General features: G+C 55.6%; 2 protein-coding genes across 2 annotated transcripts in view; one reads left to right on the top strand and one right to left on the bottom strand.

Annotated features, from left to right (window-relative positions):
- Positions 1–23,185, top strand: part of LOC125943015 (uncharacterized) — a 333,439-nt gene that overhangs the window by 8,375 nt on the left and 301,879 nt on the right. The gene's annotated exons all lie outside the window — the stretch shown is intronic.
- LOC119441504 (serine-rich adhesin for platelets) overlaps positions 1,734–23,185 on the bottom strand; it is a 69,749-nt gene continuing 48,297 nt past the window's right edge. Inside the window, exons 7-11 of the mRNA XM_037706125.2 lie at positions 14,886–15,055; positions 8,099–8,244; positions 7,888–7,971; positions 7,211–7,352; positions 1,734–5,343 (exon numbers count right to left, since the gene is read on the bottom strand). Coding sequence (XP_037562053.1) covers positions 5,040–5,343; positions 7,211–7,352; positions 7,888–7,971; positions 8,099–8,244; positions 14,886–15,055 — 846 coding nt within the window. The 3' untranslated portion in view covers positions 1,734–5,039. The remainder of the gene's footprint in view (positions 5,344–7,210; positions 7,353–7,887; positions 7,972–8,098; positions 8,245–14,885; positions 15,056–23,185) is intronic.

Here is a 23,185-nt window from a genome sequence, read left to right as displayed (position 1 = left end):
TTTCAAGTGTGTACAGTGTACCAGTGTAAGCGAAACATACTATATCGTTGTACTGTTTCAATGGCTGCAACCTAAGACTGGGTTCGCATTCGACTTTTTCGCGTAAGCCTCATGACGTAGGCATTTGGCCCTGCCTGTACGTATGTTAGCTGTGTGCTTCGTTGTGGTGTAAAAGAAAAGTATGTTTTCTTGCTCGCAACTGGGCTTCTTGTAACGTTGGAACTAGCAACTTTACTCAAGGACCTCCTCACAATAAACTCCCAGATCAATTTTTTTTCCCGGTCACTCACCCACCGAACCGCGCAGTGACCACCGCAGAGCGGGGCCTCACGACGGTTTCAGGTGCGGCAAAATTGACACACGGACACGAGATTCATTTGGACACCTTTTTTCATTTTATCATTTTTCCAGGTGAATACAGTATATTATAATCCTTCTGATGTTTTCTATGTACACGGCATTATTTACAAAATACATTCATATATGGTACATCCAAAAATACAGCGAAGCAAGCGACTCCAGAAACTAGGCAAGAAAAAAAAAAAAAAAAGCAGCAGCACATCCGCAGGAGAGGCGTTCACAGCGTCGATCGACCGCCGAAAGAAGAAAAAAAGAAAGTTGCGTTCATGGAGAAAGCTGAAGACGTACGCCGACACGAACAAATTCGCACATAGAAAGACGATACATGTACACGTTTACACGCACACACACACACACTTAGTGCGCGATGCAATGCACATCGCCTGCGAATGTCCACTGGCGGCCACTTCATTCTGCGCAATACCAAAAATGGAAATCCAGACCATACACATTTCAAGCTAGGCCTGTTCAAACAGACTGAAAGAGTAAACAGGTTCAGACAAACAAACAGCTGTTAAGACTAGCCCGCAACGTCGCACACTCGGGCGAAACGAAGCGGTCATGCCAGCAAGCCTTATGCTTGCGACTTTGTTAATTCGAAATACTGTCAATCGCAAAGCAAAATGATTGCCAACGCGCGAGCAAATTTATGTCTGTCTAATGATAGCAAGGCAATATATATATATATATATATATATATATATATATATATATATATATTCGAGGCAACTTGTTCGCGCAAAATTTTGTTGCTGTCAGTGGACTTTCGCTTACGACAAGCACTTCAACACAGTAGAAGAAATTTGTAGATCGATAAAGTTTGAAATCCGGTAATTCCTTCAGTGCTGCACCTGTTTGAACAGAGGACAAGGTCGACGAGGTTCGTTCTATGGCAGAAGCATATAAATGGATCCCACTCCGAAAGAAAAAAGAAATATAGAAAGAAAGGCTCTCATCAAATGGAAACCGTGGACTGGTTAACAATGCAATACGTGAGATTTTCTGGCGCTCTTTCGTATAGGACATACAGACCAGGGCAGTGAAGGACGGTCGGCATGTTTCTATATAAATCTGCATTTTCTCCTCGATTCATCCTCCTAATTTCTCCCACGGTTACAAAGTCCTCGACTATTCAGTCAGCAGATAATGACGTCAGGTGTACGCCTCCGCCGCGTAGCCTTGAACGTCAGCGTTTTTCCACAGCGTAGAGAGTTTGAGACATAATAACGGGTACTCGATAGACGTTCTACCTGACATATTTCCTATAACGTTGTTTTCCTATCGCACCTTCCCATCATGATTTTCTATAGGCGCAGGGAAAGCTCGGCGCACAAACTTTTTCATTTCTTTTTTAATCGCGCTCAAGTAACTTCAAAAAAAAAAAAATGGTCGAGCCGCGACGGAAAGCGTGTTTTGCGCGCGCACACATATTTCTCTAAGCACGTGCTGTGATCGTCATCACTACGACGGGGGGCAACAGTGAGAGGTCAACAACGTCAGGCAATTCGTCTACGCGGGTCATTACGGCCGACACCCCCGTACTGCTGATCATGGCGCGGGTGTACACACACGGAGACAACACCCAAGACACACCCACGCACAAACACACACGGCGAAACACGGCTATGAGAAAGAACGAGATGTCAAATAGTCGAGAGAAACTTTCCTCTATAGGCACGTGGACAATGGGTCCGAAACAACGAACAGTGCAGGTAGTTTCAGCAACCAGTAATCTTTTTTTTTTCCTTTAAATCTTCCTCTTACATTTAAGACACTCTGCGAAAGCTGACAGCAGTACACGTGTTCTTTCTTTTGTTTTTGCACCCCTCCTAGAAGTGGTCATGTAATAAGGGCTCGCGGAGACAACAAAGCAAGGAATGATTCGAAGGTCGCGGGGCAAAGCCGTGCGCTCTAAACAACGGAATATCGCGAAAGCTTTCCTTTTTGTAGATTACATGTCGACGGCAAGGAACAGCCGCGGGAACATCTGCGGCCAAAAGGCGTTGAAAGCGCGCGGCGAAGCCGGCAGATGCGCAAAGATGTCTATATTATTTTATTTTTTTCTGTCTAGCGCGGGTTTTAAAGCGAAACAGGCACGATGCACGCGGCATTCAAGGGCACACTCAAGCAACACGCGAGGCATGCCCTAAGGCAAGGGGGTGTGAAAACAAGGACTTAAAAATATAATAATAATGGCAAACAGAAACGCAGACTGTTTGCTGTTGAACGTTTTTTTCTCATTCGGACCCGAATTACTCCAAACCGGAGAAATCAGCAACTTATTTCCCCTCATATCTTACTCCCTCCTAAGCAGTCCGGAGTACAAGTCATAAAATTAAGAAATGGAAATCAACATAACTGACCGTGTTCGTTCCAAACCAAGTGTGTCGTTGCGCATTTGATTTAGCGCAGCTTTTTTTTAACGACAAGGCTACGCCAATGAACACTGTGTTGGCCTAACCTGTATCTATACACCCCGACACCGTCTGCGCATCACCCATAATAGCAGAGGAGAAATACAGGCCGCGTGGGGAAAGATTCAGATACCAAGTGCCAATGCGTCCAAGATTTTGACTAAGCACAAAGAATAGTGTCAAGAAAAGGAACTCTTGCCGAAGCACAGAGAGAGAAATGGTCGCGTAAATTCTTCCACATTTCGCACGCACTTGTGGCAGGTGTGAAGCATCATCAACACGTGACTCATGCGACGCAGATGGCGCGTCGGCTTGAGAACGAAACCAAGAAGACGAAAACGTAAGCTTACGCAGAAGCCAAGAACAGAGGCGACACGAAAGATTATTCGGAGGAGTGGGTCACGGACAATGCGACGACGCAACGGCGAAGAAATGCTTCGCCCTCTCGCGGCGACAAAGAAAAAAAATATATATAGTTCCTCGATACATCATCGCTCTGCACTTGCTATTTTTCTCAGATGGATTGACACGCACATACAGCGCACACTGCGCTACGCTACAACAGGGACTTAGAAGAGAAGCCATCGCTGCAACTTTCGCGACGACTAGGCTTCCCAATGACGCCTCGGCTTGAAACGACGATCACGATCACCAGCGCGTGTTTGCTCACTAGGGCTCGCTGTAAAGCTGCACATCAGCAGCATTTGTGCATTCCCTTTTACCCCGAAAGAACGTATGATACAAAAGAAGGGAAGGAAACAGCTGAAGGACCTTGCGGGCTTTGAAAGCTCTTCGCCAAACGACAGAAAAAAAATTAAAATAGAGGGAACTCGGACAGAAAATAATATATGTATATACACCAGGCTCATGTATTGACATTGCTGGTGACTGGGCTGCTGTTCATGCGAGACAACTAGACGATATCATGACGGAAAGAGTACGCGGTTGGACTCAGAGTCTCTCAACGACGTATCGGGTGATCGTGGGAAAACAAGACATGTAAGGAATACACGCGGCGTTCTTGTTTTTTAGGTTTTTTTGTTTTTGTTTTGTTTTACAGGCAATCCGGCAAACACACTCCTCCCCTTGCCCACAAGAGCTAACGTGAGTGGCACTTGTAGGTGTGTAAACGCGCGGTGGCTGTTTGGACATCTCGCTAGAGTTATACGCAACAACGTTCACGGCACACGTTTACCTTACAGAGAGATAGCGCAACATCGTGCGGGAACATCAACAGGCGCGAGTGTAGAGAGAGATAGATGCTGACAGCAGGGAAATGTAAGAGATGCGCTAACAGCGCTTTCCAGGATTCGCGCGCTACGATAGCGGGAAGCAAGCGCGCCAACATATAAATAACGGCCAAGGGAAAGCCAAGCGTTGAACAGTCCCTAAAATGCCCTTCTCGTTTACTTTCTCGTTCTGTCTTTCCCCCCTCCCCTTATTTTTTTTACAGGAGCATCCTGGGACGCATAATAATAGACGCAGCGTGGAGCTATATAGAGCACGCACCATCAAGGGCACACAATGTGGGGAAAGCGATGCACTTATAATAAACGCGGGTAGCCAGTTTAGACCGGTACAGGGAAGAAATGACTGAAAATGGAATACGGCACAAACCACGGTAAACGCCGGAGGTCGGGCACGGGTGCGCGCGCATGCGCGCAAGCGTGGGCTCCCAACGCCGGGTAATATAGAACACACCGGACGCTACGACACGGCGAGAAATCGTCCGCTGCACGTCGATTTGCACAACGTCCCGACAAACGCGGCGGCGGCGGCGACAACAGTCAGTGGCAAGTTCCGCGCGCACGTCTGGTAACGTCCCACACGCGCAAACTCCAGCACTGTTCTGTTTTCTTCCTCGCGGTCGTCGTGTCGATGCGTCGTCCGTAGCGGCGAAAACGACACGCGGCGCCCCCTGGATGACACATACACACGCTGCGCGCGGCAACAACGCGTCACGGTTTCGTTCAGTGTCTGCACAGCGTGTTTCGCGAGCCGCGCGCACTCGGTAGCGCGATCTTGCAGTGTCTCATCTGGCGCCAGCGCCAGTGGTGGTGGCTGGTAGGAGGGGGGGCCGGGCGTCCACTTCAGGGGGGGCGACAGCGGCCGCGCACGGCCCGCTGGTCCGGCGTACCGCTCGGCTTCGGACGAGCTGTGGACGGGAGGGCGAGCGGTGGTCCTAAAGGGCGACACTCTTGGTGGTAATGACTACGCGGCGGCGGAGGAGGGGCGATGACGTAGTGTGACACCGTCGGCAGCCGCTCATCGCGGGATGGGGTTGTGCAGGCCGAGGATGCTGCGCACGGTGGCGTCGAACCGGAGCGCCGGCACGGCGGCCACCGGCTGCGGCGGCGAAGGCGGGGAGGACGACGAGGCCGCCGGTGCGCCGCTCGACTCGAGCGGGTTCGCCACCGCCTCGGCGTCCAGCCACGGGGTCGTGGTCTTGGCGCGCAGTTCGTGCGCGGGCAGCACGAGCACCTCGACGGCCGGGAACCGCTGCCGGAACTCTTCGGCCGAGATGCGCAGGCGCTGAAGGACGTCGTCGAGCCGGACGCACTCGCTGCAGCTGCACATGGGAAAAAAGATAAATAAAAAATTATAGCTTGATTCACCTCGTTTTGCATCACAAGATTACGCTTTGGCTATAGAGAATATGAGATGCGAAGGCATTTTGATCGTCTCAATATTCTTCCCGACGTGCACCGAAATCTTAGCGCACGGGTAGCTTTGTTCTGAGTGATACCGTAGTGTCCACGTCAACCAGCCACATTCTCCCTGACCCACTGCATCTGCCACAGTAACGTCTACCTACTCGCTTTCCTCGCTCTACATTTGCCTCGGTTAGTGACCGCGACGTATTTCTGGCCTGTGCGGGCATCAAGTGGGGCTCAGTTGAGCGTGTATGAGCGCTGCGCTTCCTACGCTTCGTCTCACGAAAAACGGTGCAGTGTTCTGTAATGTTACGTGCGTATGAGCCATTAAGAGGCCGGATTCAAAACAGCTGTTAGGCAACTAAGAATACTGCGCACCAACGACTGTATCTCTGGCAATCGCGATTGGCCAGCGCGCGGTTAGAGCATCCGGTACGAGCCACCTTTCTTCTCAACTTCAGCGGGCACTGCGATCTTCTGTACCGGCCGCCTGGTCGGCCGAGGCAAGCCGGCTCTAGCCGCCGACAACGTTGCACGCATTTACCGTGGCAAGCAGAAGCAGCCAGGAGGGACACCCATAGAAGGCCTATCTGAACTCGCGTGGAGCTGGGCTTCCGGCGAGCGCTTCCTACGAATTGCGCCGGCGGTGCGGCGGCAACGGCGGGCGCGAAGGCTGTCATTATTCTGTCATTAGGGTCGTCCGGCCGCGGAGAAACGTGGCGGCGCCGTCGTATTCTCGCGCACCCCTCTCGCCTTCCTCCTCTCACCGACGGCTTGCCACCCCCCGCGATGCACGCGGCCTATACGTGGCAAAGTTGTATAGTCGACCGCGTAGCGGCGAAAAGCAATCTTCGCCTCATCGCTTGGCTCGGGAGAGAGAGGCCTCTTCCTTTCACACATTTTTTTTTTTTTTCTCCCTCGGCTCCTTCTACGCACGACGACGGCGACCCCGATGTAGCGCGGTGCGGCATCGTGCGACATTAGCAAGAGTCGGCCGGAGGAGAAGAAGAAAGAGAGGAGCGCCGCGGAAGACGTCGATTACGCCAGGAAGACGAGCGTTGGACGAACGCCAGTGCGCGGCAGTGTGACCGCGAGCGCCCGCGTATACTACAAATTTGTGCTGTCTTTATTCTGGTGCAAAGAACAGTCCCGAAAGTTCGGCTACGATTTTTTGCGTCGTTGGAAGTCGTATGGTAGGGACGTATACGCAGACCGCCGGAATGCGCGGAAGTATATGGCGAAAGCTGACTGCCATCCGCTTTGCTTAATACCTCTGATATACGGCGACGTAGGTTGCACCAGGTGTGCGAGATGTCGATTTCCTCTACCTACACTACCCAACATAAAACCAGATGTGACTAAACGCAGGCAATCGTGTGAACGCGATGCTAGCTGTAGCGATGACCGCATAAGTTAACCTGTGCTCACTGTACCATATCGAATGTAGGAACCCTTCGAGTAATCAAGACATGCAAGTTCTTCGGACAGGCTCATTAGAAATGTGCACCCTTCAACAAAAGGCTAACCTGCGCGTGAGAACTGCAACGCATTGTGGCCAAGCGCTGCACGTGCACCTCTTCAAGCACGGCCTCAGAGATCGAGCGGTCTGTTGTCACTAAAGACAGCGCGCGCCGCTCACTCTCGGAGGCCGTGCTTCAAGCTACATCGATCAGCAAGTCCACGCAGGTCACTTAAGTTGCCCATGCCTTCTTCCTTCACCAGCTGAAGGTAGCTACATATATCTCGAACTTCAGATAACAAATGGCTTAAAACCACGCTCACCTTTGTTCCGATGTGCCGGCCAGGTGTGGGCCGAGCCGGTAGGTGGCTATCTGCGCCGACTCGCTCGCTTGGAAGAGCATGTCGTCGCCAGAGTCCTCGGCGGGCGCACCGGCCAGGACGTCGAAGCCGGTATCCTTCGGATCTGCGCGTGAAAAAAAAGTAACTTCCGTGAGACGCGTGCGAACCCTCGTTGTGTCGAGATAGAAATTAAGATAGTGGAGCGATGTTTTTTTAACGAAAGTTGCCGCTATATTGTCCCTCAAGTTTTTCGTTTTCGCGATTTCCGAGCGCCTTCAACTACCGTTTCGTTTACACAGCTCGGTCACGTTCTCGTTAACGACCTGCATTTGCATCGCACTCGGGCGCTCACGGGGAGAGGCGCTAACGTGTGCGTGTGAAAAAACAAAAAAGACAAGCACACCGGTGAGACGGCAATTTCCGTCCCGAACAATGGGTCATTTGCGGCCAGAAACAAGCGGACGGGACTGCCGGCCTTCGCGAAACGTTCGGCCTAGGTACCATGCGGGAAAGCACCTGTAGGTAGATCTCGCTTTCTCTTTCGCCGGCGAAAACCGAGCAGGTACGAGGCACCTATTACCGCGCGGCTGATGTGGATACATTGCGCAGCTTCGAACTCTCCCCAATCATCACTACGAACAAGAAGACAGCGTACTTACCCATGAGAGAGGCTGTGCCGGGAAAGTGCCACGGCAACACGGGGCTTCCGTCTATACTCTCGCCGGCCATGTCAGAGAGGAAGCCTGCGAGCACCAAATGGAACATCGTTAGTTGACGTGCTAACAGCGACCAAGACGAGACACAAGTAGGGCAACCCCCGTCTCGTCTACTCATATTTTCAGAGCTGTGAAGTACAACGCGACGACTCACCTCTGAGCAGTTCAACCATGATGGGCGACCTGGCCAGCTCGAGAGGTGAGAGTCCGGAGCCCGTCGTGAGCATGGCGTCGGCGCCATATGACAACAGCAGTCGCACCATCTCTACGTGGCCTTTCTCAACGGCGTCATGCAGGGGCCTGCAAAAGGCGGGGAAAAAAAAGAATACAGCGATCATCAGACATTGTGTAACTGTCAGGGCGTAGCGGGCAAGGCAAATCAGGCTTTCTCAAAGCAACGCAATGTTTTTAAACCAACAATACACAGAGACTAATAGCGGGAGGCACAATTCGTATGGTTCACGCTTAGTAATTGCAAGTTTCTGGACAGAAACAGGCGTAAGCGAAAGTAACGCAAACAAAAAACAGAGCGTAGTGTCGTCGACTTCCTCGTTATTTTATTTAACCTCGTACAGTAATCATATAGCTGCAATTACAATTCAAAACTGATTCCGCGCGACCGCTTCGTCGCATGCAACGACGCCACAGCTGCTGAGGCGTCAGACAAGGCGACATTGTGAAGTAATCTACATCCAGCAATACCGGATACTGTACAGTTTCCTCTTATGCGCATGCTGGAATAGTTGCGCACTTCTGGCGAAATCCTCATCGCGCGACGCGCAAACAAAGGGCGCGCTCGCGGGCCTGCGGTCCTAACCACCGGTGTGATCAACCGGCTTAATTAAATGTTTCCTTTTTTATTTCTTATAATTTCAACGCCCCTTCACTCAATTCTGACGCAGGCGTACTACGTGACACTTGTAAGAGGGCTGCCGATGCTTCTTTTAAGATTCCAGTCACAAAAACGAAAGACAGGGATAAAAGAAACCCTAAAAACAGCGGGTGGAGCAGACAAGAAGCCGGGGGTGATGGAAGGGGGACGAAGGGGCGGCAGAGAATGGCCGGCCCATCGGTCGGTCAGCCCAGCAGCCCTCTGATGCCTCGGCAAAGAGCTCACCCTCTCCCCAGCCCTCCTTTCGCCTCGACTGCCGCACGATCACAAAAAATAAAAGAATAAAAAAGAAGGACGAAGAACTTCGCCAGCGCGGGCTCATCATCGAGCGAAGGGGCCGCCAGCGACGCCGACGCACACATAGTGCGCCGGCCACGGGAGAGAAAAAAAAAAAAAAACAAAAAAAAAACACAGCAGCCAACAGCAGCAGCGGGGATGGCCGCCGCGCGAGCTCGGTCACGCCACACGCGCACAATAAACAAAGCCGCCGCTTCAGCAGAGCAGCGCGCACCGAGAGAGCCTCGACGACGGACGGTGGTGCCGCCGTAGTACTATACACTACATGCGCCCGCCAGTCTTTTTTCTTGTTTCCGAGGCGACGCGTCGACGCCGCCGCCGCCGCGACGCTCTTTTGTGTTCGGCCGCGCTCTGTGCTTCTCTCTCGCGCGAGTGAGCTTAGCGCCTCGCGGTTGTAGCGCGAACAACACGAAAATAAATGCCGGCGGCGCACGCTGGGGTCCTTGTGTTTTTCTTCGCTTTCGTTTGTTTCCCTTCACCGCGCAGCGGGCGAACAAGAGGCCATCGAAATGACACGACGATCGACCGAAGGCTGTCCGGGACTGCGAAGAGAATAGGCTCGCAGAAACGACGGGAGGCGCGTACGAGACAGATGACAAAATAATAATAAAGGAGAAGGAAGACAGTGCTGCGGCATAAGCCGACAGGTGCGACTTTCATAAACGCTTCGTTCAGAAAACGAAGTAGGGCGTGTTATTTTCTCTTTCTTCGGACCCGCTCGGGAACCTCCTACAGTCATAGCTTGCCGAACACATCAATGAAGCGCCGTCTTAATAAAGTTCACGCACAATGAGCTGCAAAAGTCGTGCTCCGAAAGAACAATCGTCACATGTGGCCTTTTGAAACCCTGCCCTATCTGCACGAAATGCGTACCGCAAACGTCATCTGCATATTTCTCAATGAAAAGAAGATAAAGATAATGGACAAAAGCGCAAGCACTTGCCTTCGTACCTAACATAACGGGAGCCCCCACTTAAAGGCGCCGAGCTATCCTACAAACCATTGCATTAATGTTAAAAAAATCTTTCTCTGGCCCGATATGTCGCGTCCGCGCAAGCGCCGTCGCCATCCTCCTAGTCAACTGCGCTTGAAACTACGCCTAAATGACTCAACAGTACTGCCACGTTGGATTGGACAAACGAAAGGAAAATAGCACGCGGTGACCGATCTCCGTCGTCTTCTCGGAAACAAAACGACGAAAGAGCAGCAGCAGCGCACAAAGAAAGGGGCGAGGAAAACGAAGCACAATGAACGCTCGGCGAGGGGCTGATGCGCAAGGCGGCGACGGGACGCAAGACCGTCTGTGTCTACTACCTTCTGGACTTTCGCGCATCACAAGCCGTACATCCAGGAGGCGGCGGCATTGTTTCCCACCGCTGCTTTGCACGTAAACAAGCGGATATATGTCTCCCGCGATATATTCATCGTGCTAGAGAGACAATAAAGGAAACCGGCTATTGTTCCAGAGCACCGCCAGGATGGGGGGGGGGTGGGGGGGTGGGAGGAGGATTCGCACGACTTCGACTGCAAGCTGTGGAAGACCCGAGGCGGCGCAGCGGAGCGGTCGCACGACTTCCGTAGACGCGAGTCGATGACGCGCCGGACGAGAGCACGTACGGCCACTGAGGGAAATGGTGCCGCGTGAAAATAGTGTTCCCGCTCATTTTGCCCTCGATTTTAAAGAGATGGAAGACAGCGAGCGGAAAGATAGCGTAGTTGCTTAACCGACACCTGATTCTAATCAACGCAGCAATGAAAACTAAGAAGCAAGTGGGGCCACATCAGAGGTTTCAAGAAGGCCCACGCTGCCTAAAGATCTTCAAGTTAGGTTTTTATTCGCAGCTTCGACTGTCAGTTCATTCCGATATCGGCGGTACAGGTGCGCCACAACCGGCTACAGAGACCGAAGAATAGTTCCTTATCTGAAGCGAACGGGGCCGCTACGGTTGAGAAGTCTACAAAATGACTGACTAACACGCAAACGCACAGTTTCGGTTAGGCAGAAGTTAGAAGTGATCTTCGAATATAAAGGCGAATCCGCGACCGCTCACTGCGCTCTCAACTAACCGCCGCAAGAAAGGAGAGAAATTGCCGGATCGGCGACGAGGAAAGCGCGGCGGGCGATCGGGAACGAAGGAGCGACAAACGAGAAGCCGCGCCGATGAATCATGGGCAGTGCACCCAGGGGCTGGCCGCAACGCGCGCTCACCCGTCGGCGGCTGTAAAAGCCTCCGCGGCCCCAGCGATCACGCAGAGGCTCCCACCGCGACGCGAGGCCAGTTCGGTTTTTTACGACCGGAGGGAGCTCGAACGGCCGCGCGGCGCAAAAATAAAGGGAGAGAATATATAAAAAAAGCGCGGCGCAGCCAGCGAAGATGGAACGGAGGCGGCGGCGGGCACCCCGCGGAACGAACGAAGCGGCGAATTCCCACGAAGAAAAAGCACCCCAGGTTGAGCGAGGAGAAGCACCCGTCAGGAGAGAGAGAGAGGCGCTGAGAAGAATATTAAAAAACAGAAAGAGTGAGGTGGAGAGAGGGCGAGGAGAAAAGATCCATCGCGCGCGTCAGGCAGCGGAGGCTGCGCGTACCCGTTGGGCCGAGTCGCGCGGAGATAAAAGCGGGTGCACACGCCTTTGCCTCTACAACGCACCCCCCCCCCCCCTCTCCTCATCCACCCTTCGCAGCCTAGCACGATCCGGAGACCCGCGAACAGGCAGGGAGCCCCGACGGGCCGCGCTGCTAAGTACGAGCGCTGCCGCGCGCACGCAAGCTCGAGAAACGAAGGGGGGAGGGCGGGCCCTGCCGTAGCCGAAGGCTGCCTGCTTCCCCGCGCGTAAACTGCCAAAGGTACAAAAAGTTGGGGGGGATACAGCAGCGCAAAAGTGGGCGCGAGGGAGAACGTGGAGTATTGCTGGAGCTTGCGGGGGTCTAACGGAAATTGGTTCGCGAAATCAATAACAGATGGCGCGACCTGTCGCTTCCATTGCACCATTTGGCGTTGCCTGCCTCTTCGACACGGCTGCTCGAAGCCGGCGTGAGGAGCTCCCCCGATAGTGGTGGGAGCGGTTGGGCCTGTTGAGGGGAGGGGGAGTATTCGTGCGGCAGCAGCGTGAAGCTTTGCGCGTTGTTTGCTCCGTGCGAAGGGCGCCGTAATTATCGGCGAGACGTGAGCGCTCGCGACGAGAGACCCTCGCTCGGCGCAAGCTTTCGTTCTTGCCGTACGGAGGCTTCTCCCGGGCGATACGTACGCACGTAGCCGCGGCCGGCAGCCTTCTCATTCCCTACGCGGGTCCGCGAGGGTAGTCGCTCTGTTGGGTTTTAGCCAACGACCCAAGTTTGCGGGGCGCTTGCTAGATTGTAGGAGGGACGAGAAAGGCGACCCGTGCCTTGCCGACAGCAAACACAGACGGCTCGCACGGTTCCCAGAGGGTGCGGTGGGCTCGTTCTTTTCCCCGGTCGCCAGTTGTTTGAACACGCGGGCGGGCTCCCGCTCGAGAAACTCGTATTTCAGTCGCTCCCCCCATCCGTGGGTCGCGGAGAGTGGCGGCAGACACTATCTGCCGGCCACGATAAAAGTCACGTCCGGCCGCGTCGACCGACCAGGCAGGGCTGCCTATCGGCGGGGCATCTGCCGACGCCGTCTCTTGCAGCCTCCCTCGGACGAAGGGCCATTCGAGCCGCTGCCGCGAGCCAAACGGCCATCTGGGCCGGATTATGACGCAGTGGCTAGCGCCGGACTGACGCCAGTGGCGCCAGGCAATCCAGCGCTTCGTCTCTGAATCGAAGTAAGCCCCCCCGCTAAGCTCGCGAGCCCGCCAACAGCAAGGACGACATCAGCATGCCTGCCGCGTCGGCTGCGACCTTTCGCAGGCCAACCGTATGGCGGCGTGTAGCGCTCTTTCTGGAACTGCGACATTCGGGCTTCGATTGCACTTGGAAACGTCGAACCGTTGTCTGGCTTTTAGGGCTCCAGTGACACGGTTGGCGATTGACTAGCGAACAAACCTACACTACAAAATCGCAACGGCGCTCAGTAATTAATATGCGGCAGAAGGCGAAAAGAAATAACAGCGCAGGGAGAAGCACACAGCGCGCTGTACAACGTAACCGAGATTCGTTGTCATACTGCGGATTGCCACCAAACGTCAACTCTCGCGTGGACGCCAAGACCAGCGCTACACCGGTGCAGTTAAGCACGAATGCAGGTGCATCAGGCGGCAGATATATGCGAAGCCACTATACACCATCGCGATGGGCAATGAATTGTGCTGCAATTCTCGACACCCACACATGAAATAATATTTTTGGCCGAGAATCACGTCCAACTGATGGCGACATACCGGTTTTACACCATCGAAAGGCACGTCGAAGACGGCCGAGAATGGACTTGGAGCGGTATAAACGGCTGCGCTGTCCATTAGGGTTACAGGCAACCCAGGACCGTGTTAGGGTTAAATTCTCCCGCCCCGCAGTGAGCTAGGAGTACAGAAAGAGGAAACCGACACCGGCACATGGCGGTGCCTCGCTGTTTGGCGTCCGCAAAAGAGCGTCAGCCGTTGTTTGTTCTCCCCGGATTTCTTTTTTTCCCCTTTCCTGTTGCAGTCCGGCAAGCGAACGAAGCCCCGGCTGCGCACAGGGGCTTCCTTTCGCGGCCGCGCGCGGGATTACGGCGGGGGAGGGCCACAGCAGCGCCGATAGAGGATGGCGAAGGAGGAGAGAGGACGGTTGGCCCCGCGCGCGAAGGCCGGTGTTTACGCGCCGGCTGCATCAGCGGCGTCGGCAAACTTCCTGCCAGGGCGCCGCCGCTTTCCCCGACACGCAACCGCGCCGCACGCCCCGAGAGAAGTGCGCCGGGAAAACGCACGTGTCGGTGACGGAGGTGGCCAGCGAGTAGCAGCGGCGAAGCTCCGGTTGCGACGGGAAAGAAGAACCGCCGCCGCGCGCGGAGTAAAAACAGAAAGGAAGGCTGCGGCGCGATAACGACACTGCACAGAAAGAGAAGCGCAGAAGCGGACCGCTCGATAAGCGCGCGCCTTCGACGGTCATAATTCTGAGCTCAGCGCAACGAGGCTGCTGTTAAAGCTTTCTGTTCTTTAAAATATTTTTACCCGTATATTTAGGAACTGGGGCCTCCAAGGCAAACATGGCGACTAAACCATCACGACACCGAAAGCGCCGGCGTACATTCATTAGCCCGTCGAGGACATCATATTGCACAAAGGCGCTCAGTGTTTATTCTTTGGAACTTGACACGAGTATGCTGTGCGACTTTATGAAGAATCGAGACGACCAGTATGCTTTCGTGACTGTATCACTGTATCAGAAGCCTCCTGATCAGTATTTTGTGGTTTAATTGCGTGTGGGAGATGGGAATGCGCGCGCAGGGAGTGGGGAAGTCGACGTTTGACGCGTCGGTCGTACCACAACAGTGTCGCATAAAAAGAAGAAGAACGTAAACTTTATTATCAAATCAATCAGATTTGAGTCCGGTGTATTTTTAGTGGGTCTGGGCACACGCCGCGGCGCTCGTTTAAACTGATCAACTTGCGAATCGGAGTCGTTTGAAGCCACGTCGCCGACGTTTAGACGAATCCACGTACCAATCATTCTCGGCATCTTGGCTGAACCGCCATAACGTGCCGCTACCGTCAAGCGCCAAAATCCCCTTTATTAATTGTAGGCAATTATGTTGCTAACGGTAGATCACTGAATAAGCCGGGAAACCTTCACACACAAAGCACACTGCTACTCACCGCCTTCCGTTGTGCGCGCATGCGTTGGGGTCGGCTCCGCACTGCAGCAGCGCTCGCCCGACGCGCAGGTGTCCGCGGGAGGCCGCCTCGTGCAGCGGGGTCTGTCCGTTCACGTCGCACGATTCGACCGAGCCGCCCTCACGGGACTCGAGGCAGCACCAGGCCAGATCCTGCACAGAGCGACGTGGCGAAGAATAAGTAGCAGAAAAGGAGGACCGCGCGGCAAATCGTTCAGCCGCCGCCCGCCCACCGAAGAAGAAACCCAGCGCGACAGATCGCAGGTGTATACGCGCGCCAGTGGTTTACAGCAATCACAGGTTCGTGAGAAGCGGTCATCAGGCGATCCCGACTCGAAGCATTTGGGTGCGTGCAAGATAGTCTCACAAGGCAAAACCGGGGAGAACAACAAAAAAAAAAAAGCTTTTGGGAAACTGCAGTTCCGAATGAAAACAGGCGATTTGTACGGCGCCCCTGGTTAATGTGTTTCTGCGGAAACGGGTCAATACGCGACTGTCTCATTGCGCTTGACACTCTATTATTGTAAAAAAAAATATATGATAAGCGACACTTCCTTTGATCAGGTGTTCCGACTTGGACAGATCAATTCCCAGTGCGCTGTAATATTTTATTGTGGCAACACGTTATTAATTGAGAGCGCACCGACCGGCCCTAAAACGAATACTCCCTACGGTTGCTCGAAGCTCCAACCAACCGGCGTTCACCCCCTCTCGACAACAACCAAAAAGAAAAACGAATACTCCCTACGGTTGCTCGAAGCTCCAACCAACCGGCGTTCACCCCCTCTCGACAACAACGAAAAAGAAAAGTAAGAAAGAAAAAGAAAAGTAGCAGCACCAGCGAGGAGGGCTCGGCGGCGGCGTGAGGAAACGAGTGGCGGAGGCCCCCGGCAAACAACAAGAGCAACCGTAGCAAGAACCGCGCGACCCCGGCGGCGAAGGAAGCCGTGCGCGAGCAGCGGCAACCTCGCCCCGCCCCGACGACCGGCAAGGGCACAGGCGCGCGATTTCGGCGTCGCCGGCAGCAGCAATCAACCGCCGCCCGGGCCGCCGCAATCAGCGGCAGGCAGCATCCAGCCGCGGCTATCGGCCGGACGCAGCAAGCTGCCAAACGCGGGAGTGGGGGGAGCCGGCGAGAAGAGACAAGAAAATACGACGAGAAGAAAGAAAAAGAAAACCGTCGGGCTCGGAGGAGCGCGCGCCCCTCCAAACGACCTCATTTCCCTGCGAGCGCGGTCCGCCGCCGCGCGCGATTTTGGCGATCGACGTAGCCGCGTGAGCGCTGAGGCGGTGCTACGCACACTGATCGCTGCCGCCAGCGAGAGAAGGCTGGGGTTGAAAGCGCAGCACCGAACCGGTACAGCCGCCCGCTTTCGGGACCGCTTCCCTAATGCTCTCTGAAAAGACGAGCGGTCGCCGGCGTATAACGGCCCGCTATTTGGTGGTAGTAAGTACCAGGGTACCATTGCCCCAACAGCCAAGTGCGAGCGGATCGTAGCAGCGCGGAGAAATGTGATTCGAAGAGCGACGACAGCGGCAACCGCGCTTCGGACGGTTCGTCTGCACTCGTTATTTGAGACCGTTCGGGATGGTTCGAAGCATCGAAACGATAGACTATAGTGACCGAGAGGTCCTCTTGCAGGGATGAAAAGAGAAAGCTATCTGCGTTAGCTAACTTGAAACTCTATTTTCCCGGAAACCGTTTGTCACTATATACAAAAATACACGAAAAGCATGAACATGTAAACGCGAACGAAGAACGATGTCTGCATGGGTCGCGGCGTAAGTAGCGATTCGACAAGAGCTGCCATATGTGAACGCCGCGCGAGAAGGAAAAAGAGGAACGACAATGGACGGACACCGCGCTTCCTAAACGAAAGTACAAGAAAAAAATTTTTTTCTCGCTCGCGCGCGGACTTACAACGAAGGCCTGTGCAGACTGCACCGGCTACCGAGCGTAGCTGTATGAGTGGTGGGCTGCAGCGGAGACAGCAGTCAAGCCATCGCTATCCCCCCCTCGCGGCAGCAGGAGACGAAGGAGCCTGGAGTATTTTACTTTCCCCTCCCTTTCGTTTCGGGGAAGGCCTCCAAGGAGGTGTGCCGAAGAAGCCGGCGGCTACTAAGGAGCCGCTAAAGCGCCTCGCCTTTCCGTGTCAAGGCTCGCTCCTTGGTCGGCGGAACGCGCGCGGCCTCCGCGGCGGACATCGCGTAAACAAGACGCGACGCAGGCAGAGGCGACGCAGTTTTTGTCCAGCGCCGCCGTCTCTAGCATCGACCCACGAGCGACGGTCCGGTCTGAGAAGCGAGGCAGAGCCTGCTTGCTGCCCGTGCGGAGGTGGGCATCGAGGACACGGAGAGCGCAAACGCGCGCGCGAGACGTCGCGACGACCGAGCTGCTCAACGCCAGGGAGAGACCCGTTTCTTTTCATTCTTTTTTAGTTTTCTTTTAGCCGCTCGGCTCGTCTTTCTCTTCGGTCCGTCGCGCTTGCGGGGCCATCCAAGCCGGCTGCTGCCGCTTCGGCACAGTCGAGGGGGCTCTTTCGCAAGGCGTTGCGCGAACGCGTGAGCGTCGGAGGCCGCCGGGTGGCGTCGGCTTTATTTCGGGCGCGTCTCTCCGTTCTTGTTATTTTTTCCTGGCGGGCGCGTAGGGGCCCCTGCCGACGACGACGACGAGAGATTGAGGGGAGCTCCCCACCGCTTCTCCGCTCGGTTGGCCTCGGCTCAGGAGTGGAGGAAAAGCTTCCTGGAAGAAGACACGCGCGCCCCATCCTCGGCGGCTGCCGCCAGCTGCTGCTGCGTCCGCGCGCACTGCAAAGACCGGCGCGGCAGGCAGGCAGGCAGGCAGGCCCACACCGAAGCGCGCGTTGCGTGCTTTCGCGAACAACGCGAGGCTTGGCTGACGCTAGGCTGCCGTGCAGCCCCCGCACGTCTGAGCATCGATTGCGTTGGCGTGCCAAGCGAGGCCCTCGGTCAAACGAGCCGCGGCCGAGAGTGGTCGCGACACGCGTGTGATGAAAGAGCGGGCCAGTGAGTGCTCGGCGCCGAAGCTGCAGATTACATTCGGTAGTCCGAAGGTCCTACGTTAAAACTTCCACGATCCACTCGCATTCTATATAACTGTGCTTTGCAGCCAGTGATACAACGAGTAGAAGAAAACGTACGATACTGTAGCGCTTCGCGAAAGTGCGCGTGGCTTCGTGAAACACATTTTGCAACCATCCGAATCGCAGCCGACGGTTTATCGAGGCGGCGGTCTTTGAAGCGTCGAGCGAGATACCACCGATCGGTCATTCTCGCAACCGACCTGCGCACTGCTTGCCGACGTGAACCGCCTCGTTCCGCTGTGTTATTTCACTCGTGCGTTACTTTCGAGGCACACTCACCCTGGCATTGCTCTGTGCGTTCGATTTGAACGTCCACGCAAGGAGAACAGATAAAATCTGGCCTGATGCGCAACGCAGAACACACAAAAAAAAACAAGCAATAAACGTGCTCTGGCACTTGTGCGGAACAGTTCCCGTCGCTAGACGCAAGCGCAGGGGGCTGCAGAGCTCCTAACGGCACGGAAGACAAAAGAAGAGAATAACGGCGAGCGCAGCCCGCCGTTCGATCGGCCCGCAATCACGGCTGTCTCTCCAGCGGTGCGCGCGCGCGAGCCAAGGGGAGTTCATATATACCGCACGCACGCACGGCGGCACACGCTCTCGCCAAGCCATCAGCGGTGGCGGCGAGCTCCATCCAACTCGTTCGCTAGGCTCACGGCGGCGTCAGAAAAAAAGAAAGGCACTCGCTCGCTCGCGCGCGCAGAAAATAGCCGCGGCGCGAGCGCTCTGCTCGAGCCAACACCGTTCTCTCGCAGCACGAACAAGAAGGCTGGCTGCAGCCGCTTGCACGCTGCGACGACCGCCGTCGCTCAGCCGGCGGCGCCGCGGCCGAGATGCGACGAGGAGGCGGACAGCTGAATAATACAGAGGCCGCAGCCGTGCTCGTCGTCGTCCGCCCAACGCGCTCGAGGAGAAAAGGAAGAAAAAAGAAAAACGTTCACGCAGCGCGCACCTGTCGATTGGACGCACGCCCGCTGGCTGAATATATACGCGAGCGTGTGCCGCGCCGCGCACACTATACGACAAGACGGGAGGGCTCGGTATTTCTTGTTCCCTCTTATTTTTTCTGCGTCGTTCACTCGCACGTACTGCCTCGCTAGAAGTGTACAGGTCTGCAGAAGCGACAACAAGGGTCGGCAAATCGCCGCCCGAACTCTCGAAGCTGGTGTAGAACGCAAAGAAGTGTTTAACACCATCCCGGAGCTAGACGGTTACTTCATCACTCGTTATCGTAACTACCTCGCTATATAGACAATACATCCGCATCAGTCAATCGCAATCGATCCTAAGCTCCGAACGATACGCTTTTGAAATCCCCTTCCCGATTGGTTCTACTCGAGCTGTACTAGTTTCTAGAACGCTGCACGGTTTTAAGCGACACGGAGTGTCTCTGCCGCCTCGCCATCGCCCTCCCCTCGTTCTACGGCCGCTGCGCGCTGATGCAGCAGCTCTCAGCGCGCCGTGGTCCCTCCGCCAAGACAGTCGCGGGAGGAGAGGCCGCGCGGTGGGGGCGCTAGGGGGGGTCGTTCGTCACGGCTTCTATTAGCATAGCGGCCGGCAGCACAGCGAGTGCGGGGGGAACCTGCCGCGTTCGGGACATCACTTCCGACAGCGCGTGCGCCTCGTCCCCGGTCAGACCCTGCGTGCCGAGAAGGCGCGAGGCGGCCTCGATGTCAAGTCGGTCGAGCGGGGGAACAAGGCGGCGGCGGTGCCACTTGTGGAGAGAGCGGTGATAAAGTGGCCACCAGAGAACTGAATGCGTCTCGGACGAAGACCGCCGTCACTGGCCGCGAAACGAGCTATAGCTGGCACAACGAGGAGCCATATGCACTTTATACGCCTCTTTCGAGTGCTAGATTTAGCTGCGAGCCCACGGCGATTGCGCCGTCTGTGCCAAGGGGCCTTTTGGAGCACACGTAAAGCCGGGACGAACGTAACCTGTAATGATGACTACGCGGAAGGGCAAACCGCGGTGGCTTGTTTCGTGAGCCACGCTAAGCTAAAGGCAACTGAGCTTCCTACAACACACTGCACGCCCGAATCAACCAAACTCTGGATCAAGATCGCCAACTAACGAGATTCCTCAGCGTTTCTCCAGCCGCTGTCGTTTGCTTCGCCTCAGCGGGATTAACCCCCTCGCAGAACTTCAAGGTCCAGGACGCTGAAGTTGGCACCGCCTTTAGGGCCGCCGTCTTTCCCCACGTTCAGTCAGCGGCAGTCGACAGGAACGCAGCACGGGGGGCGCTCACAGAACGACGCCTCGCAGCGAACCGCGGATCTCGCCTCACCCCAAACACTCCCCGCGGATGCGGGCCGGGAAGCCAGGCGAGGTTGTGCACCTCGGCGGCAGATGGCCGGGGTCCGCGTGTGACGCTCCTTCCTGCCGAGCTCGTTGCCGCAGAGACCACCCTCCGAAGGCTCGTCTCGCTGCCGCCATTGTATGCGCTATTATGTGCGTGACTAGACAAGTGGAGGGGGGATGCTGTCCGTCGAGCCGGCTCAGCCACGTCACCTGGGGAGGACGGCGCAGATCGCGAGCGCGGGGTCGGTTGTCACGGACCGGGCGAAACACGAGGCGCCCCGTTCCCAACGACGGGCCAAAGTACGTGGCGGTACGCAGTTATGGAAAACGCGAACGGAGAGGACTGAGTCAACCCTCGCACGAGCGGCTACAACGGCACGGTAACTGCACTCCCCCCCCCCCCCCCCCCCTTCCCTACCTTACTCTATCCCTGATTCACCGCTGTCTCCTTTGCACCTCCAGTTCGCGAGCGCTATACATGGGTTATCCTACCGGGACTCACTCGTTACTTCGGCCAATGGCGCTTTCACCATAATGAAAACCATAGCACTTCGATGAATCGAAGCAGCAGCGACCACGACGATAAATTGCCAGACCGGTGAATGGGGAAAAAAAGTTAAACTGAGAACGCAAAGGAGCAATTTTTATTCTTTCTTTCACATGGTATCTTAAACATAAAAATTGTGCCGTAAGCGATGGCAAAAACCGGCAGCTAAACGCTTGATAATGCGCCGGAACCCGCCCAAACTACCAAATTCCACAGCGCTCAGCACATTAGGCTATTGTGTTCTAGGGTCATCTAAGCAAAAACTAGCAATCAGACGAGCGAGCGCTAAAACCACGTCATGCATGCATGTTACGCCTGTTAAGCTAAGCGAGATTTCAGTCGCAAAACGAAACCGGCGGGGGGTGCAGCGATATCTACGGCGTTGTTGCATCGAAGAAACCGTCTAACGGCAACTAACCAGATTGCGTTCAACGTAAGCGCGATAAATTTGATACAGAGTAACAAACAGCGAAGTGTAGTGCGAGAAAGTCCGTTCACCGTTACGAAAATATCGCGTCCCAGCTTACCACAGAGATAGCCGAGGACCCGTACGCATAATATATAACCGGTCGCAACAACATCGGGCAACGCGAGCAGCCGCTAATTGGCCATCTCGCAGACTCCGCCACCGAGGGGGGCGATCAGCCAGGCTCTTCGCCCAACGACGGACCCCGCTTCGCAATTTATTCCGGCTTGCACGCAGCCGTGTCCGGTTTCGAACGCGACACCGGCGCCCGCACCGCTCTGCTTATTAGGGCACCCGGCTGACCTCCCCCTTCCCCGCCCTCTTCTTTTTCTGGTACTTTGCGAGCGCTGCAGTGGGCAGCAAGAAGCGAAAAGACACGTAGCGGCGGGGGCGATAGGAGCTCTTCTTTCCGGCGGCATTACGCGCTCCAGCCGAGAAGAGAGCGGGAGGTTGGTTGGCTGGGGCGCGCGCGGCGCCCGAGCGGTCGCCGCGGTAAAGGCAAGAACCAAGCGGCGGCAATTTCCTCCAATTAGCGACGCAACGCACCGGGAGGGAACCCCAGGACCGGTTTCGGTTTACTGAGCGAGCGCGAGGCACTGGGCGTACGCACCCTGCGGTTCACCCGGCTGCCAGCTGAGAAGAAGTGCTCGGAGGGCTAGCTAACCCATGTGTCCCATTCACCTCATGCTGGTGGCAGCCCGTGTAGACTGACCCCCGCGACTACACTCCCCTCGTCTGTCTCCTCAACAAAACCACCACCCCCGCCCGGGACAAAACCGCCCCGTCACCCACTTCGCCCCATTCTTGGTTACTCGCTCCCAGAACCACGCAGCGCTGTCAAAAGTACAAGGGAGCTGTTTGGCCAGACTCGAACGCAGTTTCTTGGCAGATTCAGCTGAAGCACGCTATAGCCTCAGGAACGATGCACGCTTTTACTCGGTCAAAGTATGTACGGCAGACACGCGGTGTGTGTCCGCCTGCCGCGTGCGACGTCAGGGTCGAACCAGGAGGGGCAGACATCCTCCCGCCAGAGGCTCGCCGGCGGTCAGTGCGTCGGGACGGTCACTTTCCCAGCCGGCCATTGTCAAGCCACCGCATACGTAAGACGAGAAAGAACGACTTGAGCAAAACGTTCGTCTGTTGGCAGAAGTCCGCGTCTCGTCCTCCTCGTTCTCTTTCCTGCTTTGTGCAGTCACAGCGCCGCGCAGAGTGCACAAAAGAAAAGCTGGTGCACGTTCGAGTACGTGCCACCAAGATCGAGCCGAGGGACTTCGCACCGCACCCAACCGAGCCACTGCTGTAGGCGTAGTTGGGAAGTCCTTTCGGGTGCATTTCCCTGAACCGAGGCAAGCGCAATAGCGCGACCCGAAGCGGACCACTCTTCAAAACGTGACGCATTTCTGCAACACTGGCGCCTAATTGCTGTTGCCAACGGCGGCTTACACGCGCCCTTGTCGTCGCCGCCATTGTATTACACGTTCCCAATTCGCTCTCGCTCGCTTTAATGAGCAGCCGAACGGCAAAGGCGCGCGTCGTTTCGATCCGGCGAAATCACGCGTGCTCGATAAGAACGACCGCAAGCTCGCCGTCGTATCTGAAACGATCGCGGCCACCGCGAATATTACGCCCAGAAGCAACGACAACCAGTAAGACTACCGGCCCCCGAAGAAAGCCGGCGCGTCGTTCGGCCTCCGCGCTCTCTGCGCAACGCCGGGCCAAGAATTCCTTTCCGCGCACGGCCCTGTATTGTAGAACGCGCCTCGCTGACAGCTTTTGTCCGCCTAGGTGCTTTTGTTTCTTGCACGCTACGGTGGCGTCGGCCTTCGCGCTTCTGATCGGGGCGCGTCCACTGCTTGCTGCTACC

The sequence above is a fragment of the Dermacentor silvarum genome, chromosome 2 (genome assembly GCF_013339745.2).
Source record: "Dermacentor silvarum isolate Dsil-2018 chromosome 2, BIME_Dsil_1.4, whole genome shotgun sequence".
NCBI lineage: Eukaryota > Metazoa > Arthropoda > Arachnida > Ixodida > Ixodidae > Dermacentor > Dermacentor silvarum.
Note: the sequence above shows the minus strand (reverse complement) of the source record. Positions and strands in the feature narration are given on the sequence as shown.